Source organism: Leopardus geoffroyi, chromosome E3, assembly GCF_018350155.1.
Source record: "Leopardus geoffroyi isolate Oge1 chromosome E3, O.geoffroyi_Oge1_pat1.0, whole genome shotgun sequence".
NCBI lineage: Eukaryota > Metazoa > Chordata > Mammalia > Carnivora > Felidae > Leopardus > Leopardus geoffroyi.
The window spans coordinates 39816468-39841350 of NC_059340.1; the positions used below are offsets into that span (position 1 = coordinate 39816468).

A 24883-nucleotide genomic window follows, 5' to 3' on the forward strand; every position below is an offset into this window, starting at 1 on the left:
AGGGCAGCCACAGGGACTCCTCAGACTCACTCACCGGCAAACAATTCCCCAGGCTCCAGAAGTTTGCAGAGGGAGCCACGCAAACAGTGCTTGGATATACCTCCAGTGGCTTACAGAAGGCGGTATTCAAAGGCCCTCGACACTCCACTGGCGACGCAGACAGGCATCGTGAAGGTGCAGCCTCCTGTGCCCCATTTGATGGCCCACCCAGGGGAGCCCCTGGAGGCCCCTCTGGTTGAAGAGACCAGACTTGGACCCTCAGAGTTCATGTAACAAGACCGTGTTTAATGAACACCAAAGTTGCGCCACAGGAGGGCTGGGGCTGGGGGGGCAAGGGCTGCCGTGGTGTGTTGGGGGGGGGATGAACTGTGATACTGCCTCCCGGCACCTCTCCACTCACTGGAGACTCACACGGCCCCCCTCAGAACCTCTGAACAGTCCCACGGGGACAGCGGTGCAGGATGACTGGCCCCTTTTTACGGTTGGGGAAAATGGGTTCCAGGCAGGTCCACGGGCTTGCCTGAAGCCACACAGGGCTCCTGGTCCTTCCTCCTGCGCCACGGCGGCCCGGCTCAGAGGAGACTGAACTAGGAGGGCCAGTGCCCCACAGGAGGACCAAGCAAGATGGAGACAGCAGAGGCATCACGCGTGGGGACACCGAGAGGCTGGCTGCAGCCACGTGGGGGCCAGGACCCCAGCACCTGTGGCCCAGGCTGCCAAAGCCCCCAGCACGGCTGCTTGGGTGTCTGTCTGTCTGCTCCCCCCCTCCCGCCCCCTCCCCGGGTGCCCAGGCCCTCAGGACCAGCTGAGGGAGGGCATGGGGTGGGAGGTCACTCCCCACAGCACCCCCTGGCAAGTCTGCACGTGGTCCCTACAGTCTGCAGGGCGTGTGCAGAGCCAGGTGGGGCAGGGGAGTGGGGGACAGGCCACAGCACGAGGACACCACACTGTGTAGCCAGACACAGGGCTGTGAGAGGCGCACAGAGAGGCATGTGGTGAAGGTGCCATGCGGGAAGGATCTGGGGAGGGGGGCCCGGCAACCTGGGCCCGTGGGGATGGACAAAGACGAGCATGCCACGCTGAGGAGTCTGGACAGGATCCTGGGGCCACTGCAGGGACCGAGGGGAGCAGAGGAGGCCCCCCCCTCTCCCGCAGAGAGGAGGAAGGCTGAAGAAAACCCCAGGGGTCTGGGTTTCTCTGGACAAGCCTGTGGAAATGCAGCTGGCGGGTTTGGGGTCAGTGGCAGAGGGCCCGTCCCTGGGCCGTCCTGGGCAGCCTCTCCAGTTGTGAACCCACAGAGAGGCCCCGCAGGAGCGTCAGGCTCTGAAACACGAGGACACATAACATCCTCTCCAGCCTTGCATCATTCCGGCTCTCCCTCCCTCAGGAGGGGCCCAGATCCTGCCCTTCCCTCTTTCACCTTGCAGCTCCTGTCCAAGAGGCGGCCAGAGGAGGCCAGCACCAGAAGAGGACACTGGGTGAGAAGCCCTGGACAGTGGGAGGGGATATGGACAGGGGGCAGCCGCCAAGGCGTCTGTCTCTCCTGGGGGGCCTTCAGCAGCCCACCAGGTGGCAGCCTCAGGTCTCCGTTCAGAGCCGTGCTAACAGGCTCCAGCAGGGGGCGCCATGGACCCACACTTGCCGGAAGGTTCCTTCTGCCTTTTGGAGTCCCCGTCTCCGCACCAAGGGACTAAGACTCAGGGGCTGCAAGATGTAGCCCCTTCCAGGCGTTGGGCACAGGATGCTCCACAGAGAAGCAGGGCCTGAGTCCAAGCAAGTCTGCGTAGGTCTGAGTAGGGCAAGGCTCAGCCAGCTGAGGCCCGGGCACCCCTTCCCGGCCCAGCACCAGAGCCCCAGCTGCACCCACATTCTGCCCACCACACGGAGGGGGGTTCTTCCTTTACTGCCTGCCCCATGAAGAGGGGGCCACTGCCCCACCCCCACCCCACGGTGACCGCTCCGTCCCCACGTGCGCAGGCCTGTCACTGGGTGTCGGGGTCTTGGAAGCCCCAGGCCTCCACGGCAGCGATGAGGAAGTTCTCAGAGCAGAGGGGCTGGTTGTTGAAAGTATCGCAGTGGCCAGTGCGGCCCCGGTTCAGGTCCCCATCGATGTAGAGCGCTTGGCCGCCCCCTCCACCTGTGGGATGCCGGGGTCAGCGTCTGTCCCTCTGTCCAGCACTGCCCCCTAGAGGCTCTCCTCCTGCTCCTCAGCAGCCCCGCTTGGATGGGGACCCCGCCCCAGCCCTGCCAGAGACTTCTCTAAAACCACAGGGCTGGCCTTCAGTCCCCCTGGCTGGGGCCCCCACCGTGCACCCTCCGATCCCCGCTCCCACCCCTGCATCCACTCCAGCCCCAACAGTCCCGGCTCTCTTCCTCTGCCTGTCCCTCACATGAGGCACCCGCCACGGCAGGGGCTTCAGTACCCCCCACGACTTCGCACCCATCTCCTGGGCTACGTGACCGAGGGCAGGGAGGAGCCCAGCCTGGAGTGCGGGGAGGCGCCCACCTACGATGAGGCAGTCGTTGCCCCCAGCCATGAACATGGACTCGGTCTTGGAGGGCAGGTTGAAGTGCCGCGTGGACAGGAAGGGCGAGAGGCGGTCGGCAGGGTCTGAGGATGTGGGGCGGCCGAGAGGGGATGGAGCGGCAGCGGCCTCCAAGGACACTGGCTTGGTCAACTCCGGGTGTTTGATGACCACCCACTCGTAGCGCTGGACCTCAGGCTGCAGCTGAGGGCGGAAGGGCAGCGTGAGTCACAGGCACACGCCCCCCACCAGTCTTTATCGGGGCCCGGGCCGGGGAGCCGACTGCACCGGGCAGATGCAGATGAGGCTCGCCTGTGCAGTCGATGGATCACAAACAAGAAGGACGTGGGGAGGCACTCTGTGGGGGGAGCACTAGGAGGAGTGGGAGGCAGGGTCTCGTGAGCAGGGCCCCCAGCCGGACTCACTCACCCTGAACACGAAGCACTCTCCCGTCCCAAAGAAGCCCACTTTGCCTCCAAACTTGTTCCTCTCACTCCAGTCTGTTGACAGGTACGCCCCACACACCTGGGGAGAAAGGCCGGTGGTGTGAGGCTGTGCCCCACCTGCAGGAGCACCCTCACTCAGAGCCTGCTGGGGACCGCCCCCCCCCCCCGTGGTGGTCACCGATAGGGGGCGCTGTTGGTGTGCCCGAGGGCAAAGGGTGGAGGTGGACAGTGGGGTGGGGAGGTCAGAGTTTGCAGGGCATGGGGCGGGCGGTGAGGGTGGGTGGGTGGCTGCCTCCGCCATCATCAGCGTGTTTGGGATATTTCTGTTTCCCTCCTTGGCCCTCAAGCATGGGAATGAGCCCACTTCCACACTCTGACTTTGGGCATCAACCCCAGGGATGCCCCTTACAGAAGCTTCTGAGAGGTGACCCTGCTCGAGAATGTTCCCTAACCTCCAGCCAGCCAGCAAAGTGCCGACTCAGTCCTTGGAGGGGCTGCAGGCGGTGTGGCTGCAGGCTTTGCCCGAAGCGTCTGACAGTGAGTCACCTGCTAAAGTGCAGACGCCCAGGCTCCTCCTGGAATCCCAGACACGGAACCCGGAACCGAGTGAGGAACCTACCACTCCCGTGGGTGCAGGTGTGGGAGCCACAGAACCAGGAGCCTCTACCGCATGCACACGCCCCTAGGATGGCACTTAGCAGAGGACAGGGCCCTGAGAGTCGCCGGTCATGGGTGGAGGCAGGGCCCTGCTCACGGGGTATTTGTGCAGGGCTCGCTCCTTGAAGCCAGGCTCTGTGCCACCAGGCTGCTCAGCAGGGGCCTGGAGCCCCCAGGGAAGCGAGAGGCCCTGGGTGGTTGGGGGTCAGATGGAGAGGCTGGATTCACCTCTCTGTGGAGGGTGGGCTCCACTCTGCGCCCCTAAGAGAAGGAAGCCTGGGTGGAAGCTTCAGGGGGACACCCCACCCCCGCCCCAAGGCTCATTAGTGGCAAGGGCCTCTCCTCACCTCCTTTTGCGTGGTCTTGATGAGCAGGAGGGTGGGCTCATGTCCTTCACACTGGAAATAAAACCTGGGGGCAAAGACCACACATGCCAGGCTTCCGTGCCACCTCTGGCCACAGCAATCTGGCGCCCACAGCATCTGAGAAGCCCAGGCTGTCTGGGGGAGACGGGTCTGGGAACTGTGCTTCCTCATCTCCTGGGGACCAGGTGTGGTGGCCAAGGACCCGGCAGCACCCTGGCCCAGACATTTCTTAGCCAAGACAGAGCCCGGGCCTGGCAGCCTCAGGGCCGAGCAGTCAGCTGGCCAGGCCCGTCAGCGCTGCTGCGATATGGGGAAAAGCTGCATGAAGGACGGCCCTCAGCGGGCACAGCCACGTGTCAGGAGCTTCAGGGAAGCAAAACCCGAGGAACCTGCTCTCGGAAAGCTCACAGGTGCCCGGGGGGCGGGGGGGGGGGGGGGGGCGCCTGAGCCTGTGGGACACGGAGTGCACGAGGAGGCTGGACACAGCATCCTGGTGGCACCAAGTGCCCGGAGCCTTCATGGCATCCCTGGTAGCCCAGCCTGGCTGTCCCACAGCAGGCCTCCCACACAGCACAGAGGCAGGGACCAGGTGAACGTGTCTTTAGCTATGCTGTAACAGTCATGTGGGCTGGGACAGCTCTGCCTATGTCACCTCTGTGGGGTCACCTGTGACCTGAGCCAGAAGCTCCTGAGGCGACCTGCCATCTAAGGCTGACTGGGGCCAAACCTGGCAGAGCTGCCTCGGGAGGCAGGGACACCCCGGACTCAGCTGTGGACCAGCCAGGTGGGGCTTGGGCAGCAGGGGCCCAGGGCCTGCCGCCACAGGTCTTCCTGTGCTAGGATGAAGTTCCTGTGTGGGGGTTCCACCTCCCAGGGTCGTCACACCTACACAGGAGCCTGGATCAGTGCTGTGTATTCAGGGCAGCGACCCCTGAAGTCTGGGTGGCCGGGGAGTAGGAGAAGCCCAGAAAAAGGGGCTCTCAATTCTAAGGCCCCTGAGGAAAAGGCAGGTAGATCCCGGGGCCCATCCCCAGACACTACCCACACTTCCGGGGTGTCTCCACGGCTTGCTCCGTCCTCCCGTGTGTCAGGCCCTTGGAGCCCGTGCCTCGGGCCGCTGCCGGGCTCCCGGGTGTTACCTGGTCAGGCTGTACCCGTGCTGCAGCGAGGAGAAGAGCAGGAGGGGCTGGCAGAGGGCAAAGCGCTCAGGGACCCACGACCAGATGTCTCTCATCTCCTTCACACTGACGATCTCTGAGTGGAAGTTCTCCGCGTGCACCGCCAAGTGCACAAACTGCCTGGGGAGAGTGGGGAGGGCTCAGAGTGCAGCCCTGACCAGGCCCTGGCCACGCCCCCCGCCCGGGAGCGTTGCGGAGCCTCTCGCATGAGCTATGCCTGAAGGGGGCTTCTCTGCTATTCCCGAGGAAACGGGACTGGGGGAATGGCGCTGAGCCCTGGAGCCCCGCTCCCATCAGCTACAGAGGGGAGAGCACTCAGCCTGGGTGGGGACAGAAGCACGTCTTCTCTAATGAATGGGGACACAGAGTGAGCCAGCTCTGACAAGACAATGCTTCAGAGCCAGCCAAGCACGGACAGACAGCACGTCTGAGGCAGCTGAGCAGACAGACAGACAGACAGACAGCTTGAAGAGCAGCCAGGGTTTAAGGCAGCATTGCCAAACCCAGCCCCAAGAGCCAGAGAAAGCAGCTGGGCCCTGGGATAGCCAGGACGGGAGATGGAGAAAAGCCAGGAATGAAGATGTGGTTTCCAGACCTACCTTTTAGAAAGTGAAACACTGAAAAACAGGGGGAAGCAACGGACACAGAGAAGAGGAAGAAAAATAAAACAGACAAGGACAGGTTAGTGGCAAATACTGATGGCCAGGACGAACCTGCCTTTGGCCCAGGAGAAAGGCCTCCACACCAAGGGCTCGGTCATGCCGAGATGGTGTTGGGACACCGTGGGCCCCTCCCAGCCTGGCTTCCCGGGGGCGGTACTCAGGGCAGGGGGACATACCCAGCAGCCGCAAGAGCAGCCGGCAAGGGAGCACAGACCCCAGGTGGGGGACAGAGCAGGGGCTGCTTTAAAATGATCTGAGGCAGTCAGCCGGGCCCACCGCCAGACCTTCTGACTCCATGGTCAGCATCCAGCGTCCATCTCCGCCACCGGCCTCGACCCTGAAGGCAGGACCCTCCCTGCGCCTTCTGTACCCGCGGCTGCCTGAGCAGCCAGTGGCTGTAGCCAGAAGGCCCCCTCCTCACTCCCATGGCTTCCTATCCACGCAGGGCTGGCTGCCAGGAGGCAGACCAGGAGCCTGGCAGGACTAGCTCAGGCCCCAGCCCCCAGGACGCATCCCGCCTACGCCCTACCCTAGTGGGCCCCTCACCTGCCCAGGGGCGGGCCACACCCAAGGCCCCAAGGGGCCTGCCTACCTCTTCTGCTTGACGGTGATGCCTTTCTGCTTCAGAGCTTTCTCGTTGGCCATCTGCAGGAGCTGAATCTCCTTCCGGGAGAAGAGGCGGATGGCAAATGCTTTCTCCAGCAGCTTCTCAGGAGACACGGTCTTGGCGATATCCCTGACGAAGGTGCGAATGTCCTGCTTCACGCTGTCTGACTCGAGCGGCTGCCCAGCCCTCACCTTGTGGAAGAACTTGAGGATCGCCAGCGCCACGCGGTACAGCACCTTGTAGCCTTCCACCAGGAACACGTCGAAGACGCGGGCGAAGTGGCCAAGGGGCAGCTCCCCGAACAGCCAGCGCTGCCAGTCCGCATAGACCTGCAGGACGTCCTCTGACACGGCCACCATCAGCTTGTGGGCCGCCTGGCAGTACTTGTTCACCAGGTCCCCAAACGTCATGCAGGAGGACTCGAAGGCCAGGAAGCTCTGATCCACCAGCTTCCGGCTGGGGTCATTGCAGGCCAGGATGCGGCAGGCGTTCTCGAAGCACTGGGCCTCGTCCGTGCTGTAGTGCAGCAGCAGGGCCACGACCGCGGGCAGGGCGGGGCAGAAGGACACGTCGGGGAACTGGTTGGCGATGCACAGCAGGATCTTGCGCACGGCATCCTCGCCCCGCGCGTTCAGGCAGTAGCTGGGCACCTGCGTGTTGTCCACAAACTCGGGCAAGGGCAGGCTGCTGCTGCTGTGCTTGCCCACGATCTTGCCCACGATGTCGCTGTATACGCTGGCGTCCGGTGTCACCGTGCGGCAGGGGATGTCCCGGATCAGGCGCTGGTACACCTTCCCCCGCAGGGCGTAGCTGCGGGCCCAGTAGCCCTGGCGAGCCAGCTGCTTCAGCTCCTGCGGCTCGGTGCAGCTCAGCTCCTTGGGGCCCAGGTCCTGCACGGCCGCGTCCATCCTGTCTCTGTCCACAAAGCAGTTGTAGCCCGGGGGATCCATGGGGCGGGGCGCCCAGCACGGGGATCCCAGGCTGCCGGGAGAGGCACGGAGCAGCTAAATCCCCCAGCCCCGTCTCCTAGGCTTTGCTGCTGACCTCTTTGCCATCCTGTACCCTGTCGGATTGAAAGTCAGGCTTAATGTACGCATAGGTTATATATTAACCATATACGACAGTTCACATTTATTTTAATTTTTTTAATGTTTTTATTTATTTTTGAGACAGAGAGAGACAAAGCATGAGCAGGGGAGGGGCAGACAGAGAGGGAGACACAGAATCTGAAGCAGGCTCCAGGCTCTGAGCTGTCAGCACAGAGCCTGACGCGGGGCTCGAACTCACAGACTGTGAGATCGTGACCTAAGCCGAAGTCGGACGCCCAACCGATTGAACCACCCAGGCGCCCCGAAAGTTCACATTTTAAAGAGCATGAGCATGTTTTTATTTTCATTTTTCTATGAAGTATTAGGAGGGCTTCTACTTAAAATAAGTGGAGGGGCACCTGGGAGTCTCAGTCGGTTAAACGCCTGACTGTTGGTTTCAACTCAGGTCACGATCTCGCGGTTTGTGGGTTCGAGCCCTCCGTCAGGCTCTGTGCTGACAGCTCGGAGCCTGGAGCCTGCTTCGGATTCTGTCTCCTCCACTCTCTGTTCCCTCCCCTGTTAGCTCTCCCTCCCGCCCTCTCTCTCTCTCTCTCTCTCAAAATACACAAACATTTAAAGAAAAACAAGATGAGTGGATATTTTGAGAAGTCACTATGAACTCTGGAGTAGAACTTCTTTTCATGCAGTTACTGGAGTAGATCACACAGATTCTGAGTAATGAGAGCCTAAGGCTCAGATCCCAGAAGGGCTAGGCCAGCCAGATCCTGCTGAAGACAACTCTCTGCCGGGTGTGGGCGGGCCCCCCAGCCCTCCTTCCCCCTCAACACCGGGGCAGGGGGGGCTCGCTGGACAAGAGCACCCCAGCCAGTTAAGAGCTGCCCAGTGTCTACTCCCTAAGGCTCCAGGCCTCTGCAGCTGCGCCGAGCACGGCACCACACGACTGCTCTGCCCCACCGGCCCTGGGTCAGAAGCCACAGGCCAGCCCTGAACTTTCCAGAAACGCCAGCTGAGTTTCAGGTAGGCCTTCCAGAGAAGACTTGCTGTGGGGGAGTAAACGGGAGGGCTGAGAAAGAAACAGAAGGTGTCACTGCTTCAAAATTAAGACATTTCTGGGTCCACAGGAGCCAGAAGTATCACACTGGGGGGTCTGGTGCTGTCTCTCCATTACGGGAAACTGGTGAGATCCAGGCGGACGTTGCACACAGGAAAGGTGTGCTGACACACCCAAGAGCAGCGTGTGCCCATGTACCTCAGACTAGCCTTTCCGGAGACGTCATAACGGTTTGCTTCAGCAAGTTTCAGTAGATGGCAAGATCATTCCAGTTTCTCCTGCGTCTGTAACATTCATCTGAAAATACAAAAAGGAAATAATACCTTAAAAACGTGGAGTGGAAATTAAAGAATTATAGCCTAAAAGCTGTATATGGGAGAAGCCCCTCGGTACAGTGTGGTTTTTCTCACTGTGGGAAAACACGTGTAGAATTACCAGGGTAACCGTCTCTGAGTCTACGGAACCGTGGCAGGGAGTGCAGTCACACTGTGCCCTCACCACCACCGTCCCCACAACCCTTTCGTCCTCCCAGCTGAAACTCTGCCCCCAGGACGCATGGACTCCCCCTCCCCCAGCCCCTGGAGCCCACCCTTCTCCTTTTTGTCTCTACCAAGGCAACAACTCTAAGAATCTCACAGAAGTGAAATCACACACATTTGTCATTTTGTGACTAGCTTCTTTCACTGAGCATAATGCCTTCAAGGTTCATCTAGGTTATTTTTTTTCAATTTTTTAAAATGTTTATTATCTATTTTTGAGAGGGAGAGAAAACAAGTGAGGGAGGGGCAGAGAGAGAGAGGGAGACACAGAATCCTAAGCAGGCTCCAGGCTCTGAGCTGTCAGCACAGAGCCCCATGAGGGGCTCGAACCCACGAACCATGAGATCATGACCTGAGCTGAAGTCAGACACTCCGACTGAGCCACGCAGGCACCCCGATTCATTCACGTTTATAGCATGCATGTATCAGGATTTTTTTTTTAAGATTATTTTTTAGAGCAGTTGCAGGTTCACAGAAAAGTTGAGAGGAAGGTACTGAGATTTCACACATACCCGCTCCCTCGTCAACACCCCCCAGGGGAGCGGGGCATCTGGTCCGGCTGAGTAACCTGCATTAAGACGTCATTGTCACCTAAAATCGGCAGATTCATGAGGGTCTGCTCCCGGTGTGCATTCTAGGAGTTTGGACAAATGTGTAACGACACATATCCTCATTACAAAATCATACAGAGTAGTTTCACTGCCCCAAGATACCTCTGCACTCCACCTACGTGTCCTGCCCCCCCATTTACCAGAATTTCATTCCTTTTTATGGCCAAATAATACTCCATTGTGTGACCAGAACACGTTGTGCTTACCCACTCATCTCTGAGTGGACACGGGCTGCGGCCACCGCCTAGCTATTTGTTGTAAGTAACACTGTGAACACCGGGTGCCCGGGTCTGGTGGAGTCCCGGCTTCTGGCTCTTTTGGATACGTATCAGTTGACACTGCTCTTTATGTATTTTTTTAATGTTTACTTATTTTTGACAGAGAGACAGAGCGAGCGTGAGTGGGGGAGGGGCAGGGAGGCAGACACAGAATCTGAAGCAGGCTCCAGGCTCTAAACTGTCAGTACAGAGTCCGATGTGGGGTTTGAACCCACAAACTGTGAGATCATGACCTGAGCCGAAGTCAGATGTTTAACCCACTGAGCCACCCACGTGCCCTGACAATGCTCTTTTTTTCTTTTTAACTTGTTTTTTTATTTTTTAAAATTTACATCCAAATTAGCTAGCATATAGTACAACAATGATTTCAGGAGTAGATTCCTTAGTGCCCCTTCCCCATTTAGCCCATCCCCCCCCCCACAACCCCTCCAGTAACCCTCTGTTCTCCATATTTAAGAGTCTCTTCTGTTTTGTCCCCCTCCTTGTTTTGATATTATTTTTGTTTCCCTTCCCTTGTGCTCATCTGTTTTGTCTCTTAAAGTCCTCATAGGAGTGAAGTCATAGGATATTTGTCTTTCTCTGACTAATTTCGCTTAGCATAATACCCTCCAGTTCCATCCACGTAGCTGCAAATGGCCAGATTTCATTCTTTTTGATTGCCGACCAATACTCTCTTGTACATTATACCACATCTTCTTTATCCACTCATCCATCCATGGACATTTGGGCTCTTTCCATACTTAGGCTATTGTCGATAGCACTGCTATAAACATGGGGGTGCATGTGTCCCTTCGAAACAGCACACCTGTATCCCTTGGATAAATGCCTAGTAGTGCCATTGCTGGGCCGTAGGGTAGTACTATTTTTAGTTTTTTGAGGAACCTCCATACTGTTTTCCAGAGTGGCTGCACTAGCTTGCATTCCCAGCCCCGTCACTGCTCTTATACGAGCTTCCCCATAGGGAAGATTAACTAAGGTTTTGTGACAACACCCATTTACCAGGTCCCAGCGGAAGTGCCTAGTCCACAGCAGGAAACTAAGGTTTTGTGACAACACCCATTTAACACATCTCACAGCAGGACCTCATCCGCAGCAGGACCCTGTGTGGGGCTGGGCTGGAGTCTCCCTGCTCAGAAGAAAGGAAGCTTTAATGAGAGCCTGGGTGGATCCTAGGTGGGAAAGTAGCCAGGGGCACCCCTTCCTCCCCAGGCCCTGACGGTTGGGCCTATGTGAACCCCCAGAGCCATACCCAGGCTGCACCCCACAGTCCCCATGTGCAAACTACCTATACTTTTCATATGTATGTATGTACTCATTCATTCAAAGTAATCTCTACACCCAGTGTGGGGCTCGAACTCACAACCCCGAGATCAAGACTCTTGCGATGGAGCCAGCCAGGCACCCCACCTGTAGGGTTTCCATCCCTCATTCTAGGCTCTGAGCCCATTATCCTCTAAAGGGGACCCCAGGCCCTCCCTGTCTGCGTGAAAAGCAGCAGCTTCCTCTGGGGGCAATAAACATGTTTATGAACAGAACAAGATCCAGGCAGGACGGCACCAATCCTCATTCAACTGGCCTCACATCCGGGTTGAATATTAAACTGGAAACTCCAAAAACCATTATCGCACCTACAAAGTTCCTTCAGAAGGACCTTCAGCGAGAAGCAGACAAAGCGTTACAGCAAGTAACCCAGGGACACTCTGGATTCAGGGCCTCCGAGGCAAGGACATGTTCAGGAGACCCCGAAAGTGCTCCCTGGACCCCCACAGGCCTCCTCCTGAGGTCCCCACCCAAAAAGAGACCTTGGCATTTCTGGGGCCGGGCAAACAAGGTTTGCGGTGACATCTTCAGGCATCTGTAAGACCAGCTCCAGGGTCGTTTCCTTAGTTGTTGTTTTTAAACAAAAAAGGCAAATAAGGGGTGCCTGGGTGGCGCAGTCGGTTAAGCGTCCGACTTCATTCAGCTCAGGTCACGATCTCGTGGTCCGTGAGTTCGAGCCCCGCATCAGGCTCTGGGCTGATGGCTCAGAGCCTGGAGCCTGTTTCTGATTCTGTGTCTCCCTCTCTCTCTGCCCCTCCCCCGTTCATGCTCTGTCTCTCTCTGTCCCAAAAATAAATAAACGTTGAAAAAAAAATTAAAAAAAAAAAAAAGAGGCAAACAATACGAAATTACAGAACAAAAATGTCAAGTCCTGCTTCAGCTATCCCCCCAACTGTCCCTGCTCTTGTACCTGAAGAGAATCACCACTCACATTTTAGTGCATATCGCGCAAAGCCCTTTCCTTAGATTGACAGATACACTCATTCACAGCCAGGCTCCACTGTTTAAGCTTGCTGCTGGGAGGGAGAAGCCAGAGGGCAGGAGACAGACCAAAAATTTAAAATCATCGAGTCGAACATCACGCTCTGGAGGTCAGCTTTGGAGCTGCTGCGCCCCCTCCGCAGGGACCCCTCCCCATGCCCCCCTGCACCTGTGGCTAACCCCCCTCCCCCCCTCCCCACAGGAACCAGGCCACACCTGCTCCCCACGCTTCCACATCCCTTCCACGTCCCCCATCTGTACCTGGCGGTCAGGGGCACAGAAGGGAGGCAGGAGCTAACGCAGAGACCACCCGGTTTTCGATCAGTCGGGCCTGCCTTCCAAGTCCAGCTTTGGTGCTTGTTTGCAGGAACCTCACACAAGCCATGCCTCTTCCCCAAACGGCGGGTGCCAGTGCGAGACACGGAGCCGACGGATACGACCCACCTCGTGCAGCCCCTGCCGCTCACCCTCAGGGCTCACTGGCTGGGGTGTGAGGGCACCGTGCAGACAGGCACACCCCCACTCACTTCCCCTCATCCGTCTGTGCTCTGGCAGCCCGGGGAGGAGGGGGGGATGGCCAGCAGGTGCCCTGGAACCCCGCCTTCCTTGGGCCTCCAGATGGGGAGGGAGGTATGCTTTTTCACCACTAACACTGCACTTGCCTAAAGGCCACCCCCCCCCCACCACTCTCAGCAGGAGAATGAGGTGGGGGCGGGGCTGGCTCTCTGAGGGGACACCTCTCCATCAGCCTTGTGCAAGGAGGCTGACCCCAGCTGCCCGCAGCTCCCTGAACTTGGAATGGAGGCAAGTATTTTGTGTGTCCTGTCCTCGGTTCTGGGCCTAGTCTGCAACTCCGGGAAAATAGAAAAAATTCCACTCATCATCCTTCTAGACTCACAAGAAATGCAGACAGTGATCATCTCAGACACTGGGGACACAGCACGTCTGGAGGGTGACAGCTACTTTATTAGGGTGCCCGGGGTGGACCTCTCCCAATTTGAGCTGAAGTGACGAGAAGGAAGCAGCCGGGAGGGCAGAGGAAAGGTCACCATGCACAATGTGGAGAGCAAAGGCCCTGAGGCAGGATCAGGCTTGGTGTGCTCCAGGAAGAGAAGGGCGTCCAGTATGGCCAGAGCACAGCAAGCAAGGGGAAGAGCACAGAGACATCCAGGGGCCGGATCATGCATGGGGAGGAGTCTGGATTTTCTTGTAAGGGCAGCCAGAATCGGGGAAGGGAGGCGATCCAACCCATGTGCCAATTGTTGTGAGGATTAACTAAGTCGGCTCAGAGAAAGCACTCCGCCTAGCCTGGCACGCAGGGCAGCTCAGATGTCCCTAGGGCTTCTCATTACCACCCCACAGGGTCTCCCGGCTTGGCACGGGCTCAGAGCCATTTGGGGAGTGACGGGGACCTGGTGGGTCAACACGCGATCGGTCCTGCAGGGGGGCCCAAGTATGGCTCCTCCTTGTGGGGTATGTTCTCCCACAGCCCCACACAAGTCCTCTGCTCTCTCTTCAGGGACAGTCCCTCCAAATGGCCTGCTTCCCCCACCCCTAGAAGCCCCTTCTTCCAGTGCTCTCACTTCCCTTTCCCTCATACACACCGGGCCTGTTTTCAGAGTTCAGGGTAGCTGTAAATAGGAAGCAACAATTTCTTAAACGGAAATAAAACACAACTCTCAGTGGAAACGTGTGACCTCTCTTTCCCCCAAATATTATATTGCTATGTTGGTGACACTTTGGTCCAGCTCCCCTTCCTGTCGTGGTGACCACCATACCCTCGGGCCACGTACACCATCCTGAGTGCCAAGTCAAGTTCACATCAGGCTCTGGTGGATCCGCTGCACCTGCGGGGGGGGTGGGGGGGGAGCCCTTCCCACAGGCCCCGGGGCCAGGGTGGCTGTTCCTGGGGAAGGAGCTCCTGTGAAGCAAACACCCTCACTGGGTACACCTCATGGAGTCAAATCAACTCCGCCCTCCAGGGCAACAGGAAGAGAAGGTGCTGGCCTGGGGTGGAGGAGCCCAGGCGCCCCAAACCTGTGGCTCTGGTCTGCCGGGTACACGGTGGCCCGGTGGACAGGAGCTGGATGAGAGGGGAGAGCAGACACGGCGGGAGGGACGGCGGGGTAGGAGATGCCCAGCAGCAAGCCCCTGGCACCACCTGTTCAGGTAGGACCCATCCCACCCGGGTCCTCAGGGGCCACAGCGGCTGGCTGCCAATGGCTTCTGCTTTGCATTCCTATCTCCCTTAACCCTGACAAGTCAGCAGTGTGGGGACTGGCTCCACGTTATGGATGAGGACACCAGGCACAGAGAGGGGCCCCTGAGTCCTCCACACAAGGTGGTCCATCCCAGGTCTGTCAGCCTCCAGGGAGCTCCCAGTCCCTGCTGTGCCCACCACCCATCTCCCACTTCAGGAGTGGACAGTCACCTGGAGGGCCAGCCCCACCCAGGCTCTCCCTCCTCAGCACATGCAGGGCCAGCTTCTCAGGGTCTCACTGCTGTCCCCAAACACCACCCAGGATCTGATGAGTCATGAGACCTCTGCATTTCCCACCTCTCGGGTGGGGAACATGATTTTCCACAACACTTGGATATGACAAACACAGGTGTGCACACGAAGCCCAGGTGATTCCATCGTAACCACTCACTGACACTGGGTGCTGTGCCTTCCTCCCAGGCCGTGCCTCCCAGGGGTCCAGCACACCATGGCTCCCCTCACCCCAAATTTTTATTCATTTGACAAACTTGTGTTGACATGACTCTTCTGTACCATGAGAGGCCAGGCAGGGCAATGGGAGATGACCGAGGCAAGGTGTAGACTTCACACGAGCACAGCAGCAGGGGCGATGGTACCCCGAGCGTACAGAGATGGGGAGTCAGCCAGGTGCAGGAATGGGGACGGGCACATGGGGCAGCTGATGCAGGTGGTGGTGAGTGGCCGGGGCTGGGATAAGAGGGGGCTGGCCGATGGCCCCGCGTGCCACCTGCACTAGGAGACCGGACATCACCCCATGCAAGGGGGACCTCTAGGAGAGTCTCAGCAGCAGGTGGCATGATCAGAGGCACTTTTCTTTTTTTAAACATTTATTCATTTTTGAGAGTGAGAGAGACAGAGCATGAGCAGAGAGGGGCAGAGAGAGGGAGACACAGAATCCGAAGCAGCTCCAGGCTCCGAGCTGTCAGCACAGAACCCGACACGGGGCTCGAACTCACGGACCGTGAGATGGTGACCGGAGCTAAAGTTGGACCTTAACCGACTGAGCCACCCAGGCGCCCCAGAGCCACTTTTTTTTTTTAAGTTTATTCATTCTGAGAGAGCGAGCGAGCATGCGCACACTCAAGGGCAGGGGAGGGGCAGAGAGTGAGAGAGAGAATCCCGAGCAGGCTCCACCCTGTCAGCACAGGGCTCGATTCCATGAACGTGAGATCATGACCTGAGCTGAAACCAAGAGTCAGACGTTTAACCAACTGAGCCACCTAGGTGCCCAATCGGATCCACAGGCTGGAAAAAAAAAAAAACCCTGGTGGCTGAGAAAGGAGGGCAGAGTCCAGAGAAGAGGCATGAGAAGGAGTGGGATAAGGCCAGCCCCTGAGTGGACCCAACACACTGCCCAGCAGTGGACTCCACCAGAAGAGGTGACCCAAGGCAGAGACCCAAGCCAAGGACAGAGAACCTGGCCCAAGGCAGGGGTGAGTTGGCAGAGCGGAGGGAAGTAGGCACTCACCAGGATCCTGACCCACCCCCACCACAGAACAGCTCAGGCTGCCAGGGCTGGGCCTGCTGGGCCTTAGTCACCGTGCACAGGACAGGGCGGCTGGTGTCACAGCTGTGTCTCAGCTCTTCCTCCACAGCCTGAGCAATCCCACATCTGTTCAGGGAGCGGGACCAGGAAACAAAGGACGGAGAAGGAGGAGGCTGTGGCCCCAGCTGCGTGTGCATGCGCGTGCACGGATGCCCTGAGTCCCAGGAGAGAAGGGACGGCAGGACGGGGAGGGAGAGGCAGTGACGTGCTTGGTTCTGGGCCTGCGGAGCTCCACGCGACAGGGAACTGGTCCCCTTCCCAGGCAGTGCCCCCGAGTGGAGTTCAGAGCTTTCCCCATCTCTAGGTGGCCCCTCAGCCTTAGAGATCATCATTCCCTCTCAAGGTGGCGCCTGCAGAAAGGCCAGGGTGCAGCAGAACCAGGAGCCCCTTGACACGTTCTTGGCACCAGAGCCGGGCACGCAGAGGTGACACCGTCCCTCTCCAGCCCCCCAGGGTGTCTGGACCAGAAAGACAGAACCATCACGGGATGTGTTTGCTGCCTGAGACTGAGATGCTCCGAGTGCAGAGGCCACCGGGCCAGGCAGGGAAGACAAGCCGCATGGGAGGGGAAGCAGAGCCTCCGGGGAAGGAAGAGGGAAGGAGGTGGGGGGTCACGACATGTCCCCGAGGCTGTCTGGCTCACACAACCCAAAGGGGCAGGGATAGGCCTGGGCACTGGAGCAGGCCTGGAGTGGGGCATATTCCAAGGTGGGCCATGACCACCGTCTCCCACTACTCTGGAACATTCTTCTCAAGTGTGAGTCAAATCTGACTTCTTCACAAGGTCCAGTCCTCCCACCCGTCTGTCGGGAGGCCAGGAAATGCCCCGTTCCCCCCCAGGAATCTGCCAGAGGCCACGGGACAAAGACACAGGACACTGTCTGGAACCTGGGTGGGGCACACTCATCTTCCCATCTTCGCCCTCAGCTGTAGGAGGACTCCTGATCGTGCAGATGGCTGGTGGTGACGGCGTGGTCCACTGGGGAAACCACGGTCACCGACCCCCCACATTCCCTTACTGTGCTGCCCCGCATTCACCCACCCGACTCCCACCTCCTCTTGCTCTGGAACTTGTCTGTGACACACAACACCCAACTCGTCACCCTCTCCCCGAATGTACCCTGTCTGGGTACATTCTGTCTGGGCTCTCCCCAGACCCTGCCCTCCTCCATCTGGGTTAGACATGAACCCCCCCCCCCTCAATCTGGGCTCTCCCAGGACCCTCTATCTGGGCTCTCCCCAAACCCCACCCCCTTCTGTTTGGGCTCTCCCCGGACCCCACCCCCTCTATCAGGGCTCTCTCTGGACTCTGTCCCCTCCATCTAGGCTCTCTGGACCCTGCCCCCCTTCTATCTGGGCTCTCCCAGGACGTAGTCCTCCTCTATCTGGGCTCTCCCAGGACGTAGTCCTCCTCTATCTGGGCTCTCCCAGGACCCTGCCCACTCGCACTCATCCCAGCTCAAAGGCTTCGCTGCAGGGCATTAGAGGGCACAGCAGGCACTCTTGGCTTGATGATCCCCAACTTTAGAAGCCTTTACATCTCTAACGCTTCATCCACATCTTGGTCAGCCCTGAAACGGCTCCACCCAGAGATGGTGTGTCACCAGCACCCTACTCTCGGAACCCCACCCAAGCGCTCTTTACTGTCCCCCCCCCGCCCCCACACGTCGTGACTCCATCTCCCCTCACCCAGCAGCCCCTCTTCGATCTACTTCCTCGCCCACTCAGCCTAGACCTGCCCGCCGAGCCCCTGGTGCGCTCTCTCAGGCGCCAGGCACACCTACAGGAGGAGTCGGCCCTGCACACCATCCGTAGAGGCAAAAGATGATGCTGCCCTGGTCACGGCCCTCAGAGCCACCGGCCGGCACCCTCTTACCCTCCACACTAGCCGACAGCTGCACACCGCCTGTGGCCCTCGCCCTCCTGCTGTCCCTCCTCTCCACCTGACGCTGCATCCCGCACCTTGGCCCTGGATCTCACCTCCTGGGCACCCCAAGTCACCTGCCTCCTTAGCGCCCCCTCTCTGCTTTAAGAGCCCCTGTGCAGCTCCAGCTCCGTCTCCTCTTCTTTCCCTCCCAGCCAGGCTTCTGGAGAGAGCAGGGTGTACCCATCTCCCACCCCTCCCTTCTCGCAAGGACACCCTTGGGCTCTTATCTCCCTGAAGCAGGCGCGGGGGACCCCACTGCTCTCATCTCTCCTCTCCCTCCTGTGTCCGTCCGCTCCCCTCTCAGCTCCCGCTTTCGTTCCTCCCCGTCTCTTAAATGTGGCTTTCGCAGGGGTCCACACTCCTCTCAGCCTGAAATCGTCTTGTGAGCTCAAGTCCTGTGACTCCAACTGCTTTCCTAAGCGTCTCTACCGCTGTTGAGCAACTCACAACTCACCTCTGGACGGCAGCGGAAAGCCTCCCCGGCCGCACCCTCCCGTGGGACCCAGCCCGGCGCACGCGCCCCGTTGAGAAGGGGACCAGGCAGGACACACCGACCTGCTTCCCGCCTCTGCCCAAATGCCCCCTCCTTCACGGGCTTTCTCTGACCTCCCAGGCAGGGCCGAGGGCGTCCTCACTGAAGTCAACCCCCTCCTGGCATTGGCACGCTGTTGTGATGACCTACCTGCTTATGAGTCCGGCTCTTCTAATACACGGTGATTTTTGAACCTGGGTACCTCACACCACACCCAGCGTCCCCAGGAAGGAGGAAACAAGAGAAAGCAACATGGAGACTCAGAAAAACCCCAAACTGCTTTAGCCCAAGAAGAAAATTTAATTCTAAATAACAAGAGGGAGCATTTGCCAACTTGTACGCGTGTGACCTTCCCAGCAGGCATGTTCGCACAACAGGAGAGCGGGCTGTGCTCTGTGGCAGCCCGGAGACACAACACAGGGATTTTTCAAATATTAATGGCAACTGGCATATTGCACAATGACCGCCGGGCGGCCAGTGACTGGGGAACTTGATAGTGGGCGCTTTGCTGCTGGCACACAACAGAGGGCACGTGCCAGGTACAAGGGGTGTGACCATTCACGAGGCGTTGATCTTAGCACAGCTGGCTGGCCTGTCTGCCTGTCTTCCAGGCAGAAGTTCAAATGCAGGTCTCACCAATGGCATCTGAGCCTGCGGCATGGGACAAGGAACAGGTCCCTGTTGGCCACTCAAAACAGTTCCCTGTGTCCCTGGGGGGCAAAACACCTTTCCCCCAGCCTGGTCTGGTCTGCCCACAGGCAGGGGCTGAGGTTCGAATGGGGCTCTGTTAATTCAGGATCTTTACCTTCTGAGCAAAACAGGGTTCTCCCAACAGGTCTGGGAGAACACCCCCAGGGCAGCACAGAGTGAGAAGCAGAAGAGAGCCCCGCCCCCGTCAGCAGCATCAGAACTCTGACTGGTCTGAATTCCAAACACGGTGCCTGGGACAGGTGTGCCTTAGACGGCTGGCCACAGAGCAGGTACTCAGCAAGTATTTTTAGACCTGACAACAAAGCTGGGGCAAGAGGGAGTCCTGCAGCTACAATGATTTAAATAGGTATTCAAAACACTTCCTGGACGCCAGACTACCCAATGCTAGAATACAAAGATGCAAATTCTCAGCGAGCCTCTGCCTGTGGGACCACGAGAACGGACTGACCACACCGACCCAGGCACAGGCGTGAGGAAAGCACAGAGAGTCTGGGACCTCAGCTGGGTCCTGAAGGATGAGGCAGTCCTGGCCCAGGAAGCAGCAGCAACAGCACAGGCACAGGACAGGGCCTTGGAACACAGCCGCTGCGGGGCCAGTGAACCCCTCAGCTGTTGAAGAGGGCAGGGCAGGGATCGTCACTCACAGCGTGGATGACAAGACAGTTCTACAGACCAGCCATACAGGCTCCAAGAAGCCAACGGGCCCAAGAATGAGCCCTGGGGTTCACTGGGAGGCACCTGCTCCCCTTTGCTGGACAGCGAGGGGTGGGCCAGCCCGGAAAGGCGGGAGGAATCAAGTCATAAACCTGGATCCTTCTAAGGCCGGCAGCTCTACCAAGATACGAAGGCTAGAAGGATCCTTGTTGGAAAAGCAATCACTGAAAATGACTAGGGAATGCTGGCAAAATGATACAAGCAAAGGCTAAAGGGGCAGAGAGGTGAGGTGAGCTTTTGGCGGGAGCAGCCAAGGAGCTCCATCTAGAACACTAACAGTAAGGCACTGATTGGTGACAGAATCACCCACAGGTAAACGACAACCCTCACTGCGAGGGGTACCCAATTAAAAGCGTGTAACAATTAGGCAGACACAGTTTCAGATGATGGGAAACAAGCCAAGCTGTGCACAGTGTGTTCCCAATCATCTGTAAAAGGAGAGGGCACGCTTGGGTGGGATGGAGGGAGAGCCCATGAGTGCTCGCACGTGACCTGTGCCAGCAGATCCTTGTGCAATACCCAGGGGAGACTGATAAGGTCCCACAGCCAGGCAGTGGGGGACAGAGCTGCACAGGACACAACGAGATCTTGTCTCCGGTGCCCTAAGTGAAGAGCATGTTCCGTCAGAGGCAAAGATAATGGCTAACAGCCCCCTGTGCATTTATCCAAAGGCCAGCCCAGCCCTGGGGGGGCCTACGCCTCCAGCCCGGTGGGGCCACATGACTCCTGAGGGCAGGTAGGGGCTCCTTTTGCAACACTGGCCTTTCCCCACCCTCTCCCCCTCAGCCCCCAGGTGTGGGAGGCAGCACCATACACATGCCCTCTGCATCCTCGACAGAGTCTTTCCCAAGTCCCGCTTGCTGCCAATGCTGATGTAACACACAGAAACCGGGGTCCCAGAAGGACAGCAGGGGGACCCTGAGACTTCTGCAACTTTGAATGCGTCTCTGGATCTGAAAAACACTTTCTTCAGCATTCTTCATGGTTAGAAAAAGTGTTTTTCAGAGATCTAACTGTAGAGAATGCTCCAAGAGGACCAACCCTTGGTCTAGAGAGAAACGAGTCTTTTGAGATGAGTGACAATCTGGAAGTTTCCCAAAAGGCAACTAAACACCAGGAAGGCCCTTGGAATCAATCATCTGACTTTGCACCTCTAGACTCTCACATTTCGCTGAGATCATTCGTTCGTTCTAACTAACAAACTGGGGCTCTGTGACAAATAAAAAGCCCACTATCCTGCCCCCAGGCCCCAAAAGGCAAGCGGTTATTGATTAGACTTCCACTGTCACCTCCCCGCTGCTGTATGAGAAAACACCAGCTGTCTCCAGACTTCCTTCTTCTCTTGCTTACTCCACACACTCTCCTGGTGAGGCCCACCCCAGTCCACGTGGCTTCAGCACCATCGGAAGGAGTCCCCAAAACACGGTCGAGCCCAGGACGTTCTCCCTGGCTCTAGATCCACATATACCCACCTGCCGCCGGGAAGCCTTACTTACTGGGAAGTTCAGCATCTGCAAACTCAATGTCATTACCTGCCCCCAAGCCAGCCTCCTTCTGGCACCCTCTGCCTGTGTCATGGCAATGGCAAATGCTGTCACCCAATCTTGGGAGTGTTCCCTACACCTCCTTTCTCCCTGACCCTCCCCAGCCCTGAAGCCACTTGTCCCAGGGGCCCGCTCTCCTTTCTGTCCCCCACCACTCTTCCTCTGTGCTGGGCCTACGTTCCAATAGGTGGGCGGCTTCCAACTCTGTGCCACCCGTCGCCAACCCACCATGGCCATCGACGCCCGGTCACCCCTGGAGGACACAATCTGATCAGTCACACACAACCCCAAGATATCCTGGTGGCTTCCCACTGCTCTCAGGGTAAAATTCACACTTGGGCCTGGAACTCAAGGCCTCTTCCGACCTGCCACCAGCCTCGCTCTCTCTGGCCTCACCTTCCTCTCTTCGCTCCACCTACTGGAGTCCCCACCACCCTTCTTGCAACAGCAGGTTGCGAAGTAGCTGTGCCCTTGTGACTTCAGGCAGGCATACGCTGCCCCCTCGCCCGGAAGGCCCTTTCCCTCATGTGGCCTTGCCACATCCATCATCTCCATCATCTCCTTGTTCTCCAAAACGTAGCTCACGTCCTTCTCCAGAGTCCCTACCAAAGGCCAGCAGAAGGCTACCCCCTCTCTTTCCATCGCAAACCCCAGTCCACCTTTGGCGGCGCGCTGGCCACCCAAACGTGTAGCCACAGAACATGGGCACACGGCCTCCTCAGGTGAAGTATGACTTCGGTAAACCTGTGCTGAAAGCTTAATGACAGTTACCAAATAAAGAAATTCAAGTGGATTCTTCATAAAATGCCCTGGGGGTTTTTTTTGTTTTGTTTTGTTTTGTTTTGGCCTGTTTGTTTCCTTTGATATTATCTCCATTTGCAAAGTGACACTTGAAACAGCCACTGAAGCTGCTGCTTTGAATCGGAAAGGGCTTCTTTCTTCCACAAGCGGAGTTGTCATAACAGGAAAGGTATGCCTCAGCAGGTAAAACATTGAACAGGGTGAATGTTAAGTGCTTTTTTATAACCTGCTTCATTGTTCTTATGTACTTTAAAGCAGAAACCATCTCAAAGCAAACACTTAAATCCCTCTTCTGAGGCTGGCTCAGATGGTAACGAGAATTAGGAGCAACACGGTGTGCCCAAGGTCACTCGACCTGCCAGACAGTCCTGGCAGCAGTGGTCAGCGTAAGCCCACGAGGCCCACCTGCACAGGAACTTGCGGATTCAGGGGGGTGAATTTTATGACTGTTATGAGAAACCTGCCTAGATGGCGTCTGCGTTTCCCCGAAGGTCACCCTTAACCCACACGAAAACTAGTTTTAGCATCTCGGTTCGTTTCACAGCCTTTCAGAGAGACCCCCCCACCCCCCGCCCCCCGGCCCATTCCATGCCAGACAATAGGGGACCAAAGATGAATGTGACATGGCCCTCGCCCTGTCCACGGGGAGAGACAGGCTTTAAACAGAGCACCTGCCATCCGATAAGCACTTCGGGTAAAGGCTTTATCTGAGGGCTGAGAAGATTAGATGGCCGACCTCCAGCATGAAAGGAAGTGCACATGAGGGTCATACCACTGGCCAGAGAGAACTGTTAAACCTTTGTGAGATTTCTTCATCTCTTCTTATCTGGGGTGGTTTCTCCCAGACTGGATCCCCTAAAATGAACAGACCTTGCAAGCTGGTCTCCAAGACAGTGAAGCAAATGTTTACAAGCAGCTGCTATGTGCCAGGGACAGAGAGGGAAGATGGAAACCTCGCTCTCCAGTGGAGGAAACAAGCTACATCTGCCAAATAAAGGGGTGCTTTATTTTTTCTGCATTTGCCTGGAAATCCCTGCCGACTCCCGAGCAAACATACATCAAAATAACAAAAACCACCTTGGACTGCCTCTATTGGCCCTAGAAAGGCAGACAGACTCCTGGCTAGGAATCGGAAGCTGGGGCAACACGGAAACGGCAGCATCACAGCCACGAGGCCCATGCCTCCTGAGCACGCGGCTAACCTAACAGTCTACCTGTGCCTCCCCGCAGCTCAGGTGGCTCTTAGACAACCTTTGGCCTTTAATGTCAGGCCAACGAGTGGCAATCCAGGAGACCCAAAGCGACCCTTTCTGCACTGAGTGAGGTCATCAATGAAAACCTCTTGCCAAGCCACCAGCACCCCTGCCCCAAAAAACCATGACCAGCTGCAGCCTATCCCTGCCCTCCAGCTGTGCTTACTCAAGGCTCAGAAAAGCACAGCGCCCGGGGCCCTGTGGAAATGCTTCCTTCTGCCGGCAAGGCCTGCAGGACAGCCGCCGCCTGGCACAGCAGCCCAGCCAGCCGAGGGCTCCGAGGCTGGGTAGACACACCAGTGGCAGGTGGGCGGGCGTGTCATCCTGGGGCAAACCGAGGGCCCAGAGGAAAGCACTTGCAGGTCTTCAAGGGCAGAACGTTATCAGAGAATCTGTTGCAATTTCGAGTCCAGAAGAGGACTTCCTACCCCCGCAGAGCCGGAAAGTGCCCGGAGAAAAAGCCTGACACGGAACAGCTCTTTCCGACGCTTTGCCCCGGGCCGGCCACCCACCACGCGGCTGATTGGGGGGTGGCGGGGGGGCGCCGGCCCTGCCCCCCGAGGTGGGGGTCCGGCGGGGCCGAGGTCGGCCCCGGTTCCGCATCGCGCCCTGCCCGGCGCTCGGTCCGCGGGGTCCGGCAGGGGATGGCGGGCACCGCCAGGCGGACGGCCGCGGGACCGAGAAGCGCGGGTTCCGGACCCCCGACCTGAGCCGCGGCCGGCCCCCGCGCCCCGCCTGGGACGGAGGCCCAGAAGCCCGGCACCACCTCCCCTCCCTCAGCACTCCCCTTCCACCGTGACAGCCGGAGAACCGGCCCCGTGCCGGGCCGTCACGCCCCCCGCCCGCCGCACCGGCCGCGCACCCACCTCCGCCCGCCGCGCCGCTTCTCCTCAGCTCTCTGTGCGACTGAGCGCGGGCCGTTCTGCGCACGCGCGCATGCGGCCCCGCCCCCGCCGAGCACGCGCCGCCGGCTGCCCACCCCGGGCGCCTGCGGGTCTCGGCCGCAGCGGGCTCTGGGCATGCGCGCTGGCGCCCCGCCGCGGGGCAGCTGGAGCTTGCGGCCGCCAGAGTCGGGTCCCGGCACAGGGGAGCGTGGGCTCGTGAGCCGAGTGGGCGGGGGATGTGGGGTCCTGCCAAACGCAAGGTTGGGGGCGTCCGGAGCCGAGAGGGCTGCCAGCCAGAGCCGCCGTCCGGCCGGGTCACGCGTAGACCTGGGAACGCGCGTCCGCGTGGACACGACGTCTAGTCCCGAGCGGGCGGAGAAGGGGAGAAGGGGGTCCTCCGGGAGCGACCTGAGCGGAGGAGCCCGGAGACCGAGAGAGACAG

At 58.5% G+C, this 24883-nt stretch overlaps 1 protein-coding gene across 4 annotated transcripts; it reads right to left on the reverse strand.

The window, feature by feature from the left end:
- Positions 1–264: 264 nt before the first annotated feature.
- TBC1D24 (TBC1 domain family member 24) lies at positions 265–24525 on the reverse strand. 4 transcript variants are annotated; one of them, XM_045459953.1, is made up of 9 exons: positions 12531–12816; positions 12220–12304; positions 8739–8837; positions 6426–7503; positions 5133–5291; positions 3976–4039; positions 2955–3050; positions 2507–2729; positions 265–2137 (listed from the first exon to the last, which is right to left on the reverse strand). In XM_045459953.1, the coding sequence occupies exons 4-9, from the start codon at positions 7388–7390 to the stop codon at positions 1983–1985; spliced, it is 1662 nt and encodes a 553-aa protein (XP_045315909.1). In that variant the 5' UTR covers positions 7391–7503; positions 8739–8837; positions 12220–12304; positions 12531–12816; the 3' UTR covers positions 265–1982. The 4 variants fall into 4 exon arrangements, with proteins under 4 accessions (XP_045315909.1, XP_045315908.1, XP_045315910.1 ...); XM_045459952.1 differs by lacking the exons at positions 12220–12304; positions 12531–12816 and adding an exon at positions 24424–24525; XM_045459954.1 differs by lacking the exons at positions 12220–12304; positions 12531–12816 and adding an exon at positions 9592–9966.
- Between the last annotated feature and the right edge of the window lie 358 nt (positions 24526–24883).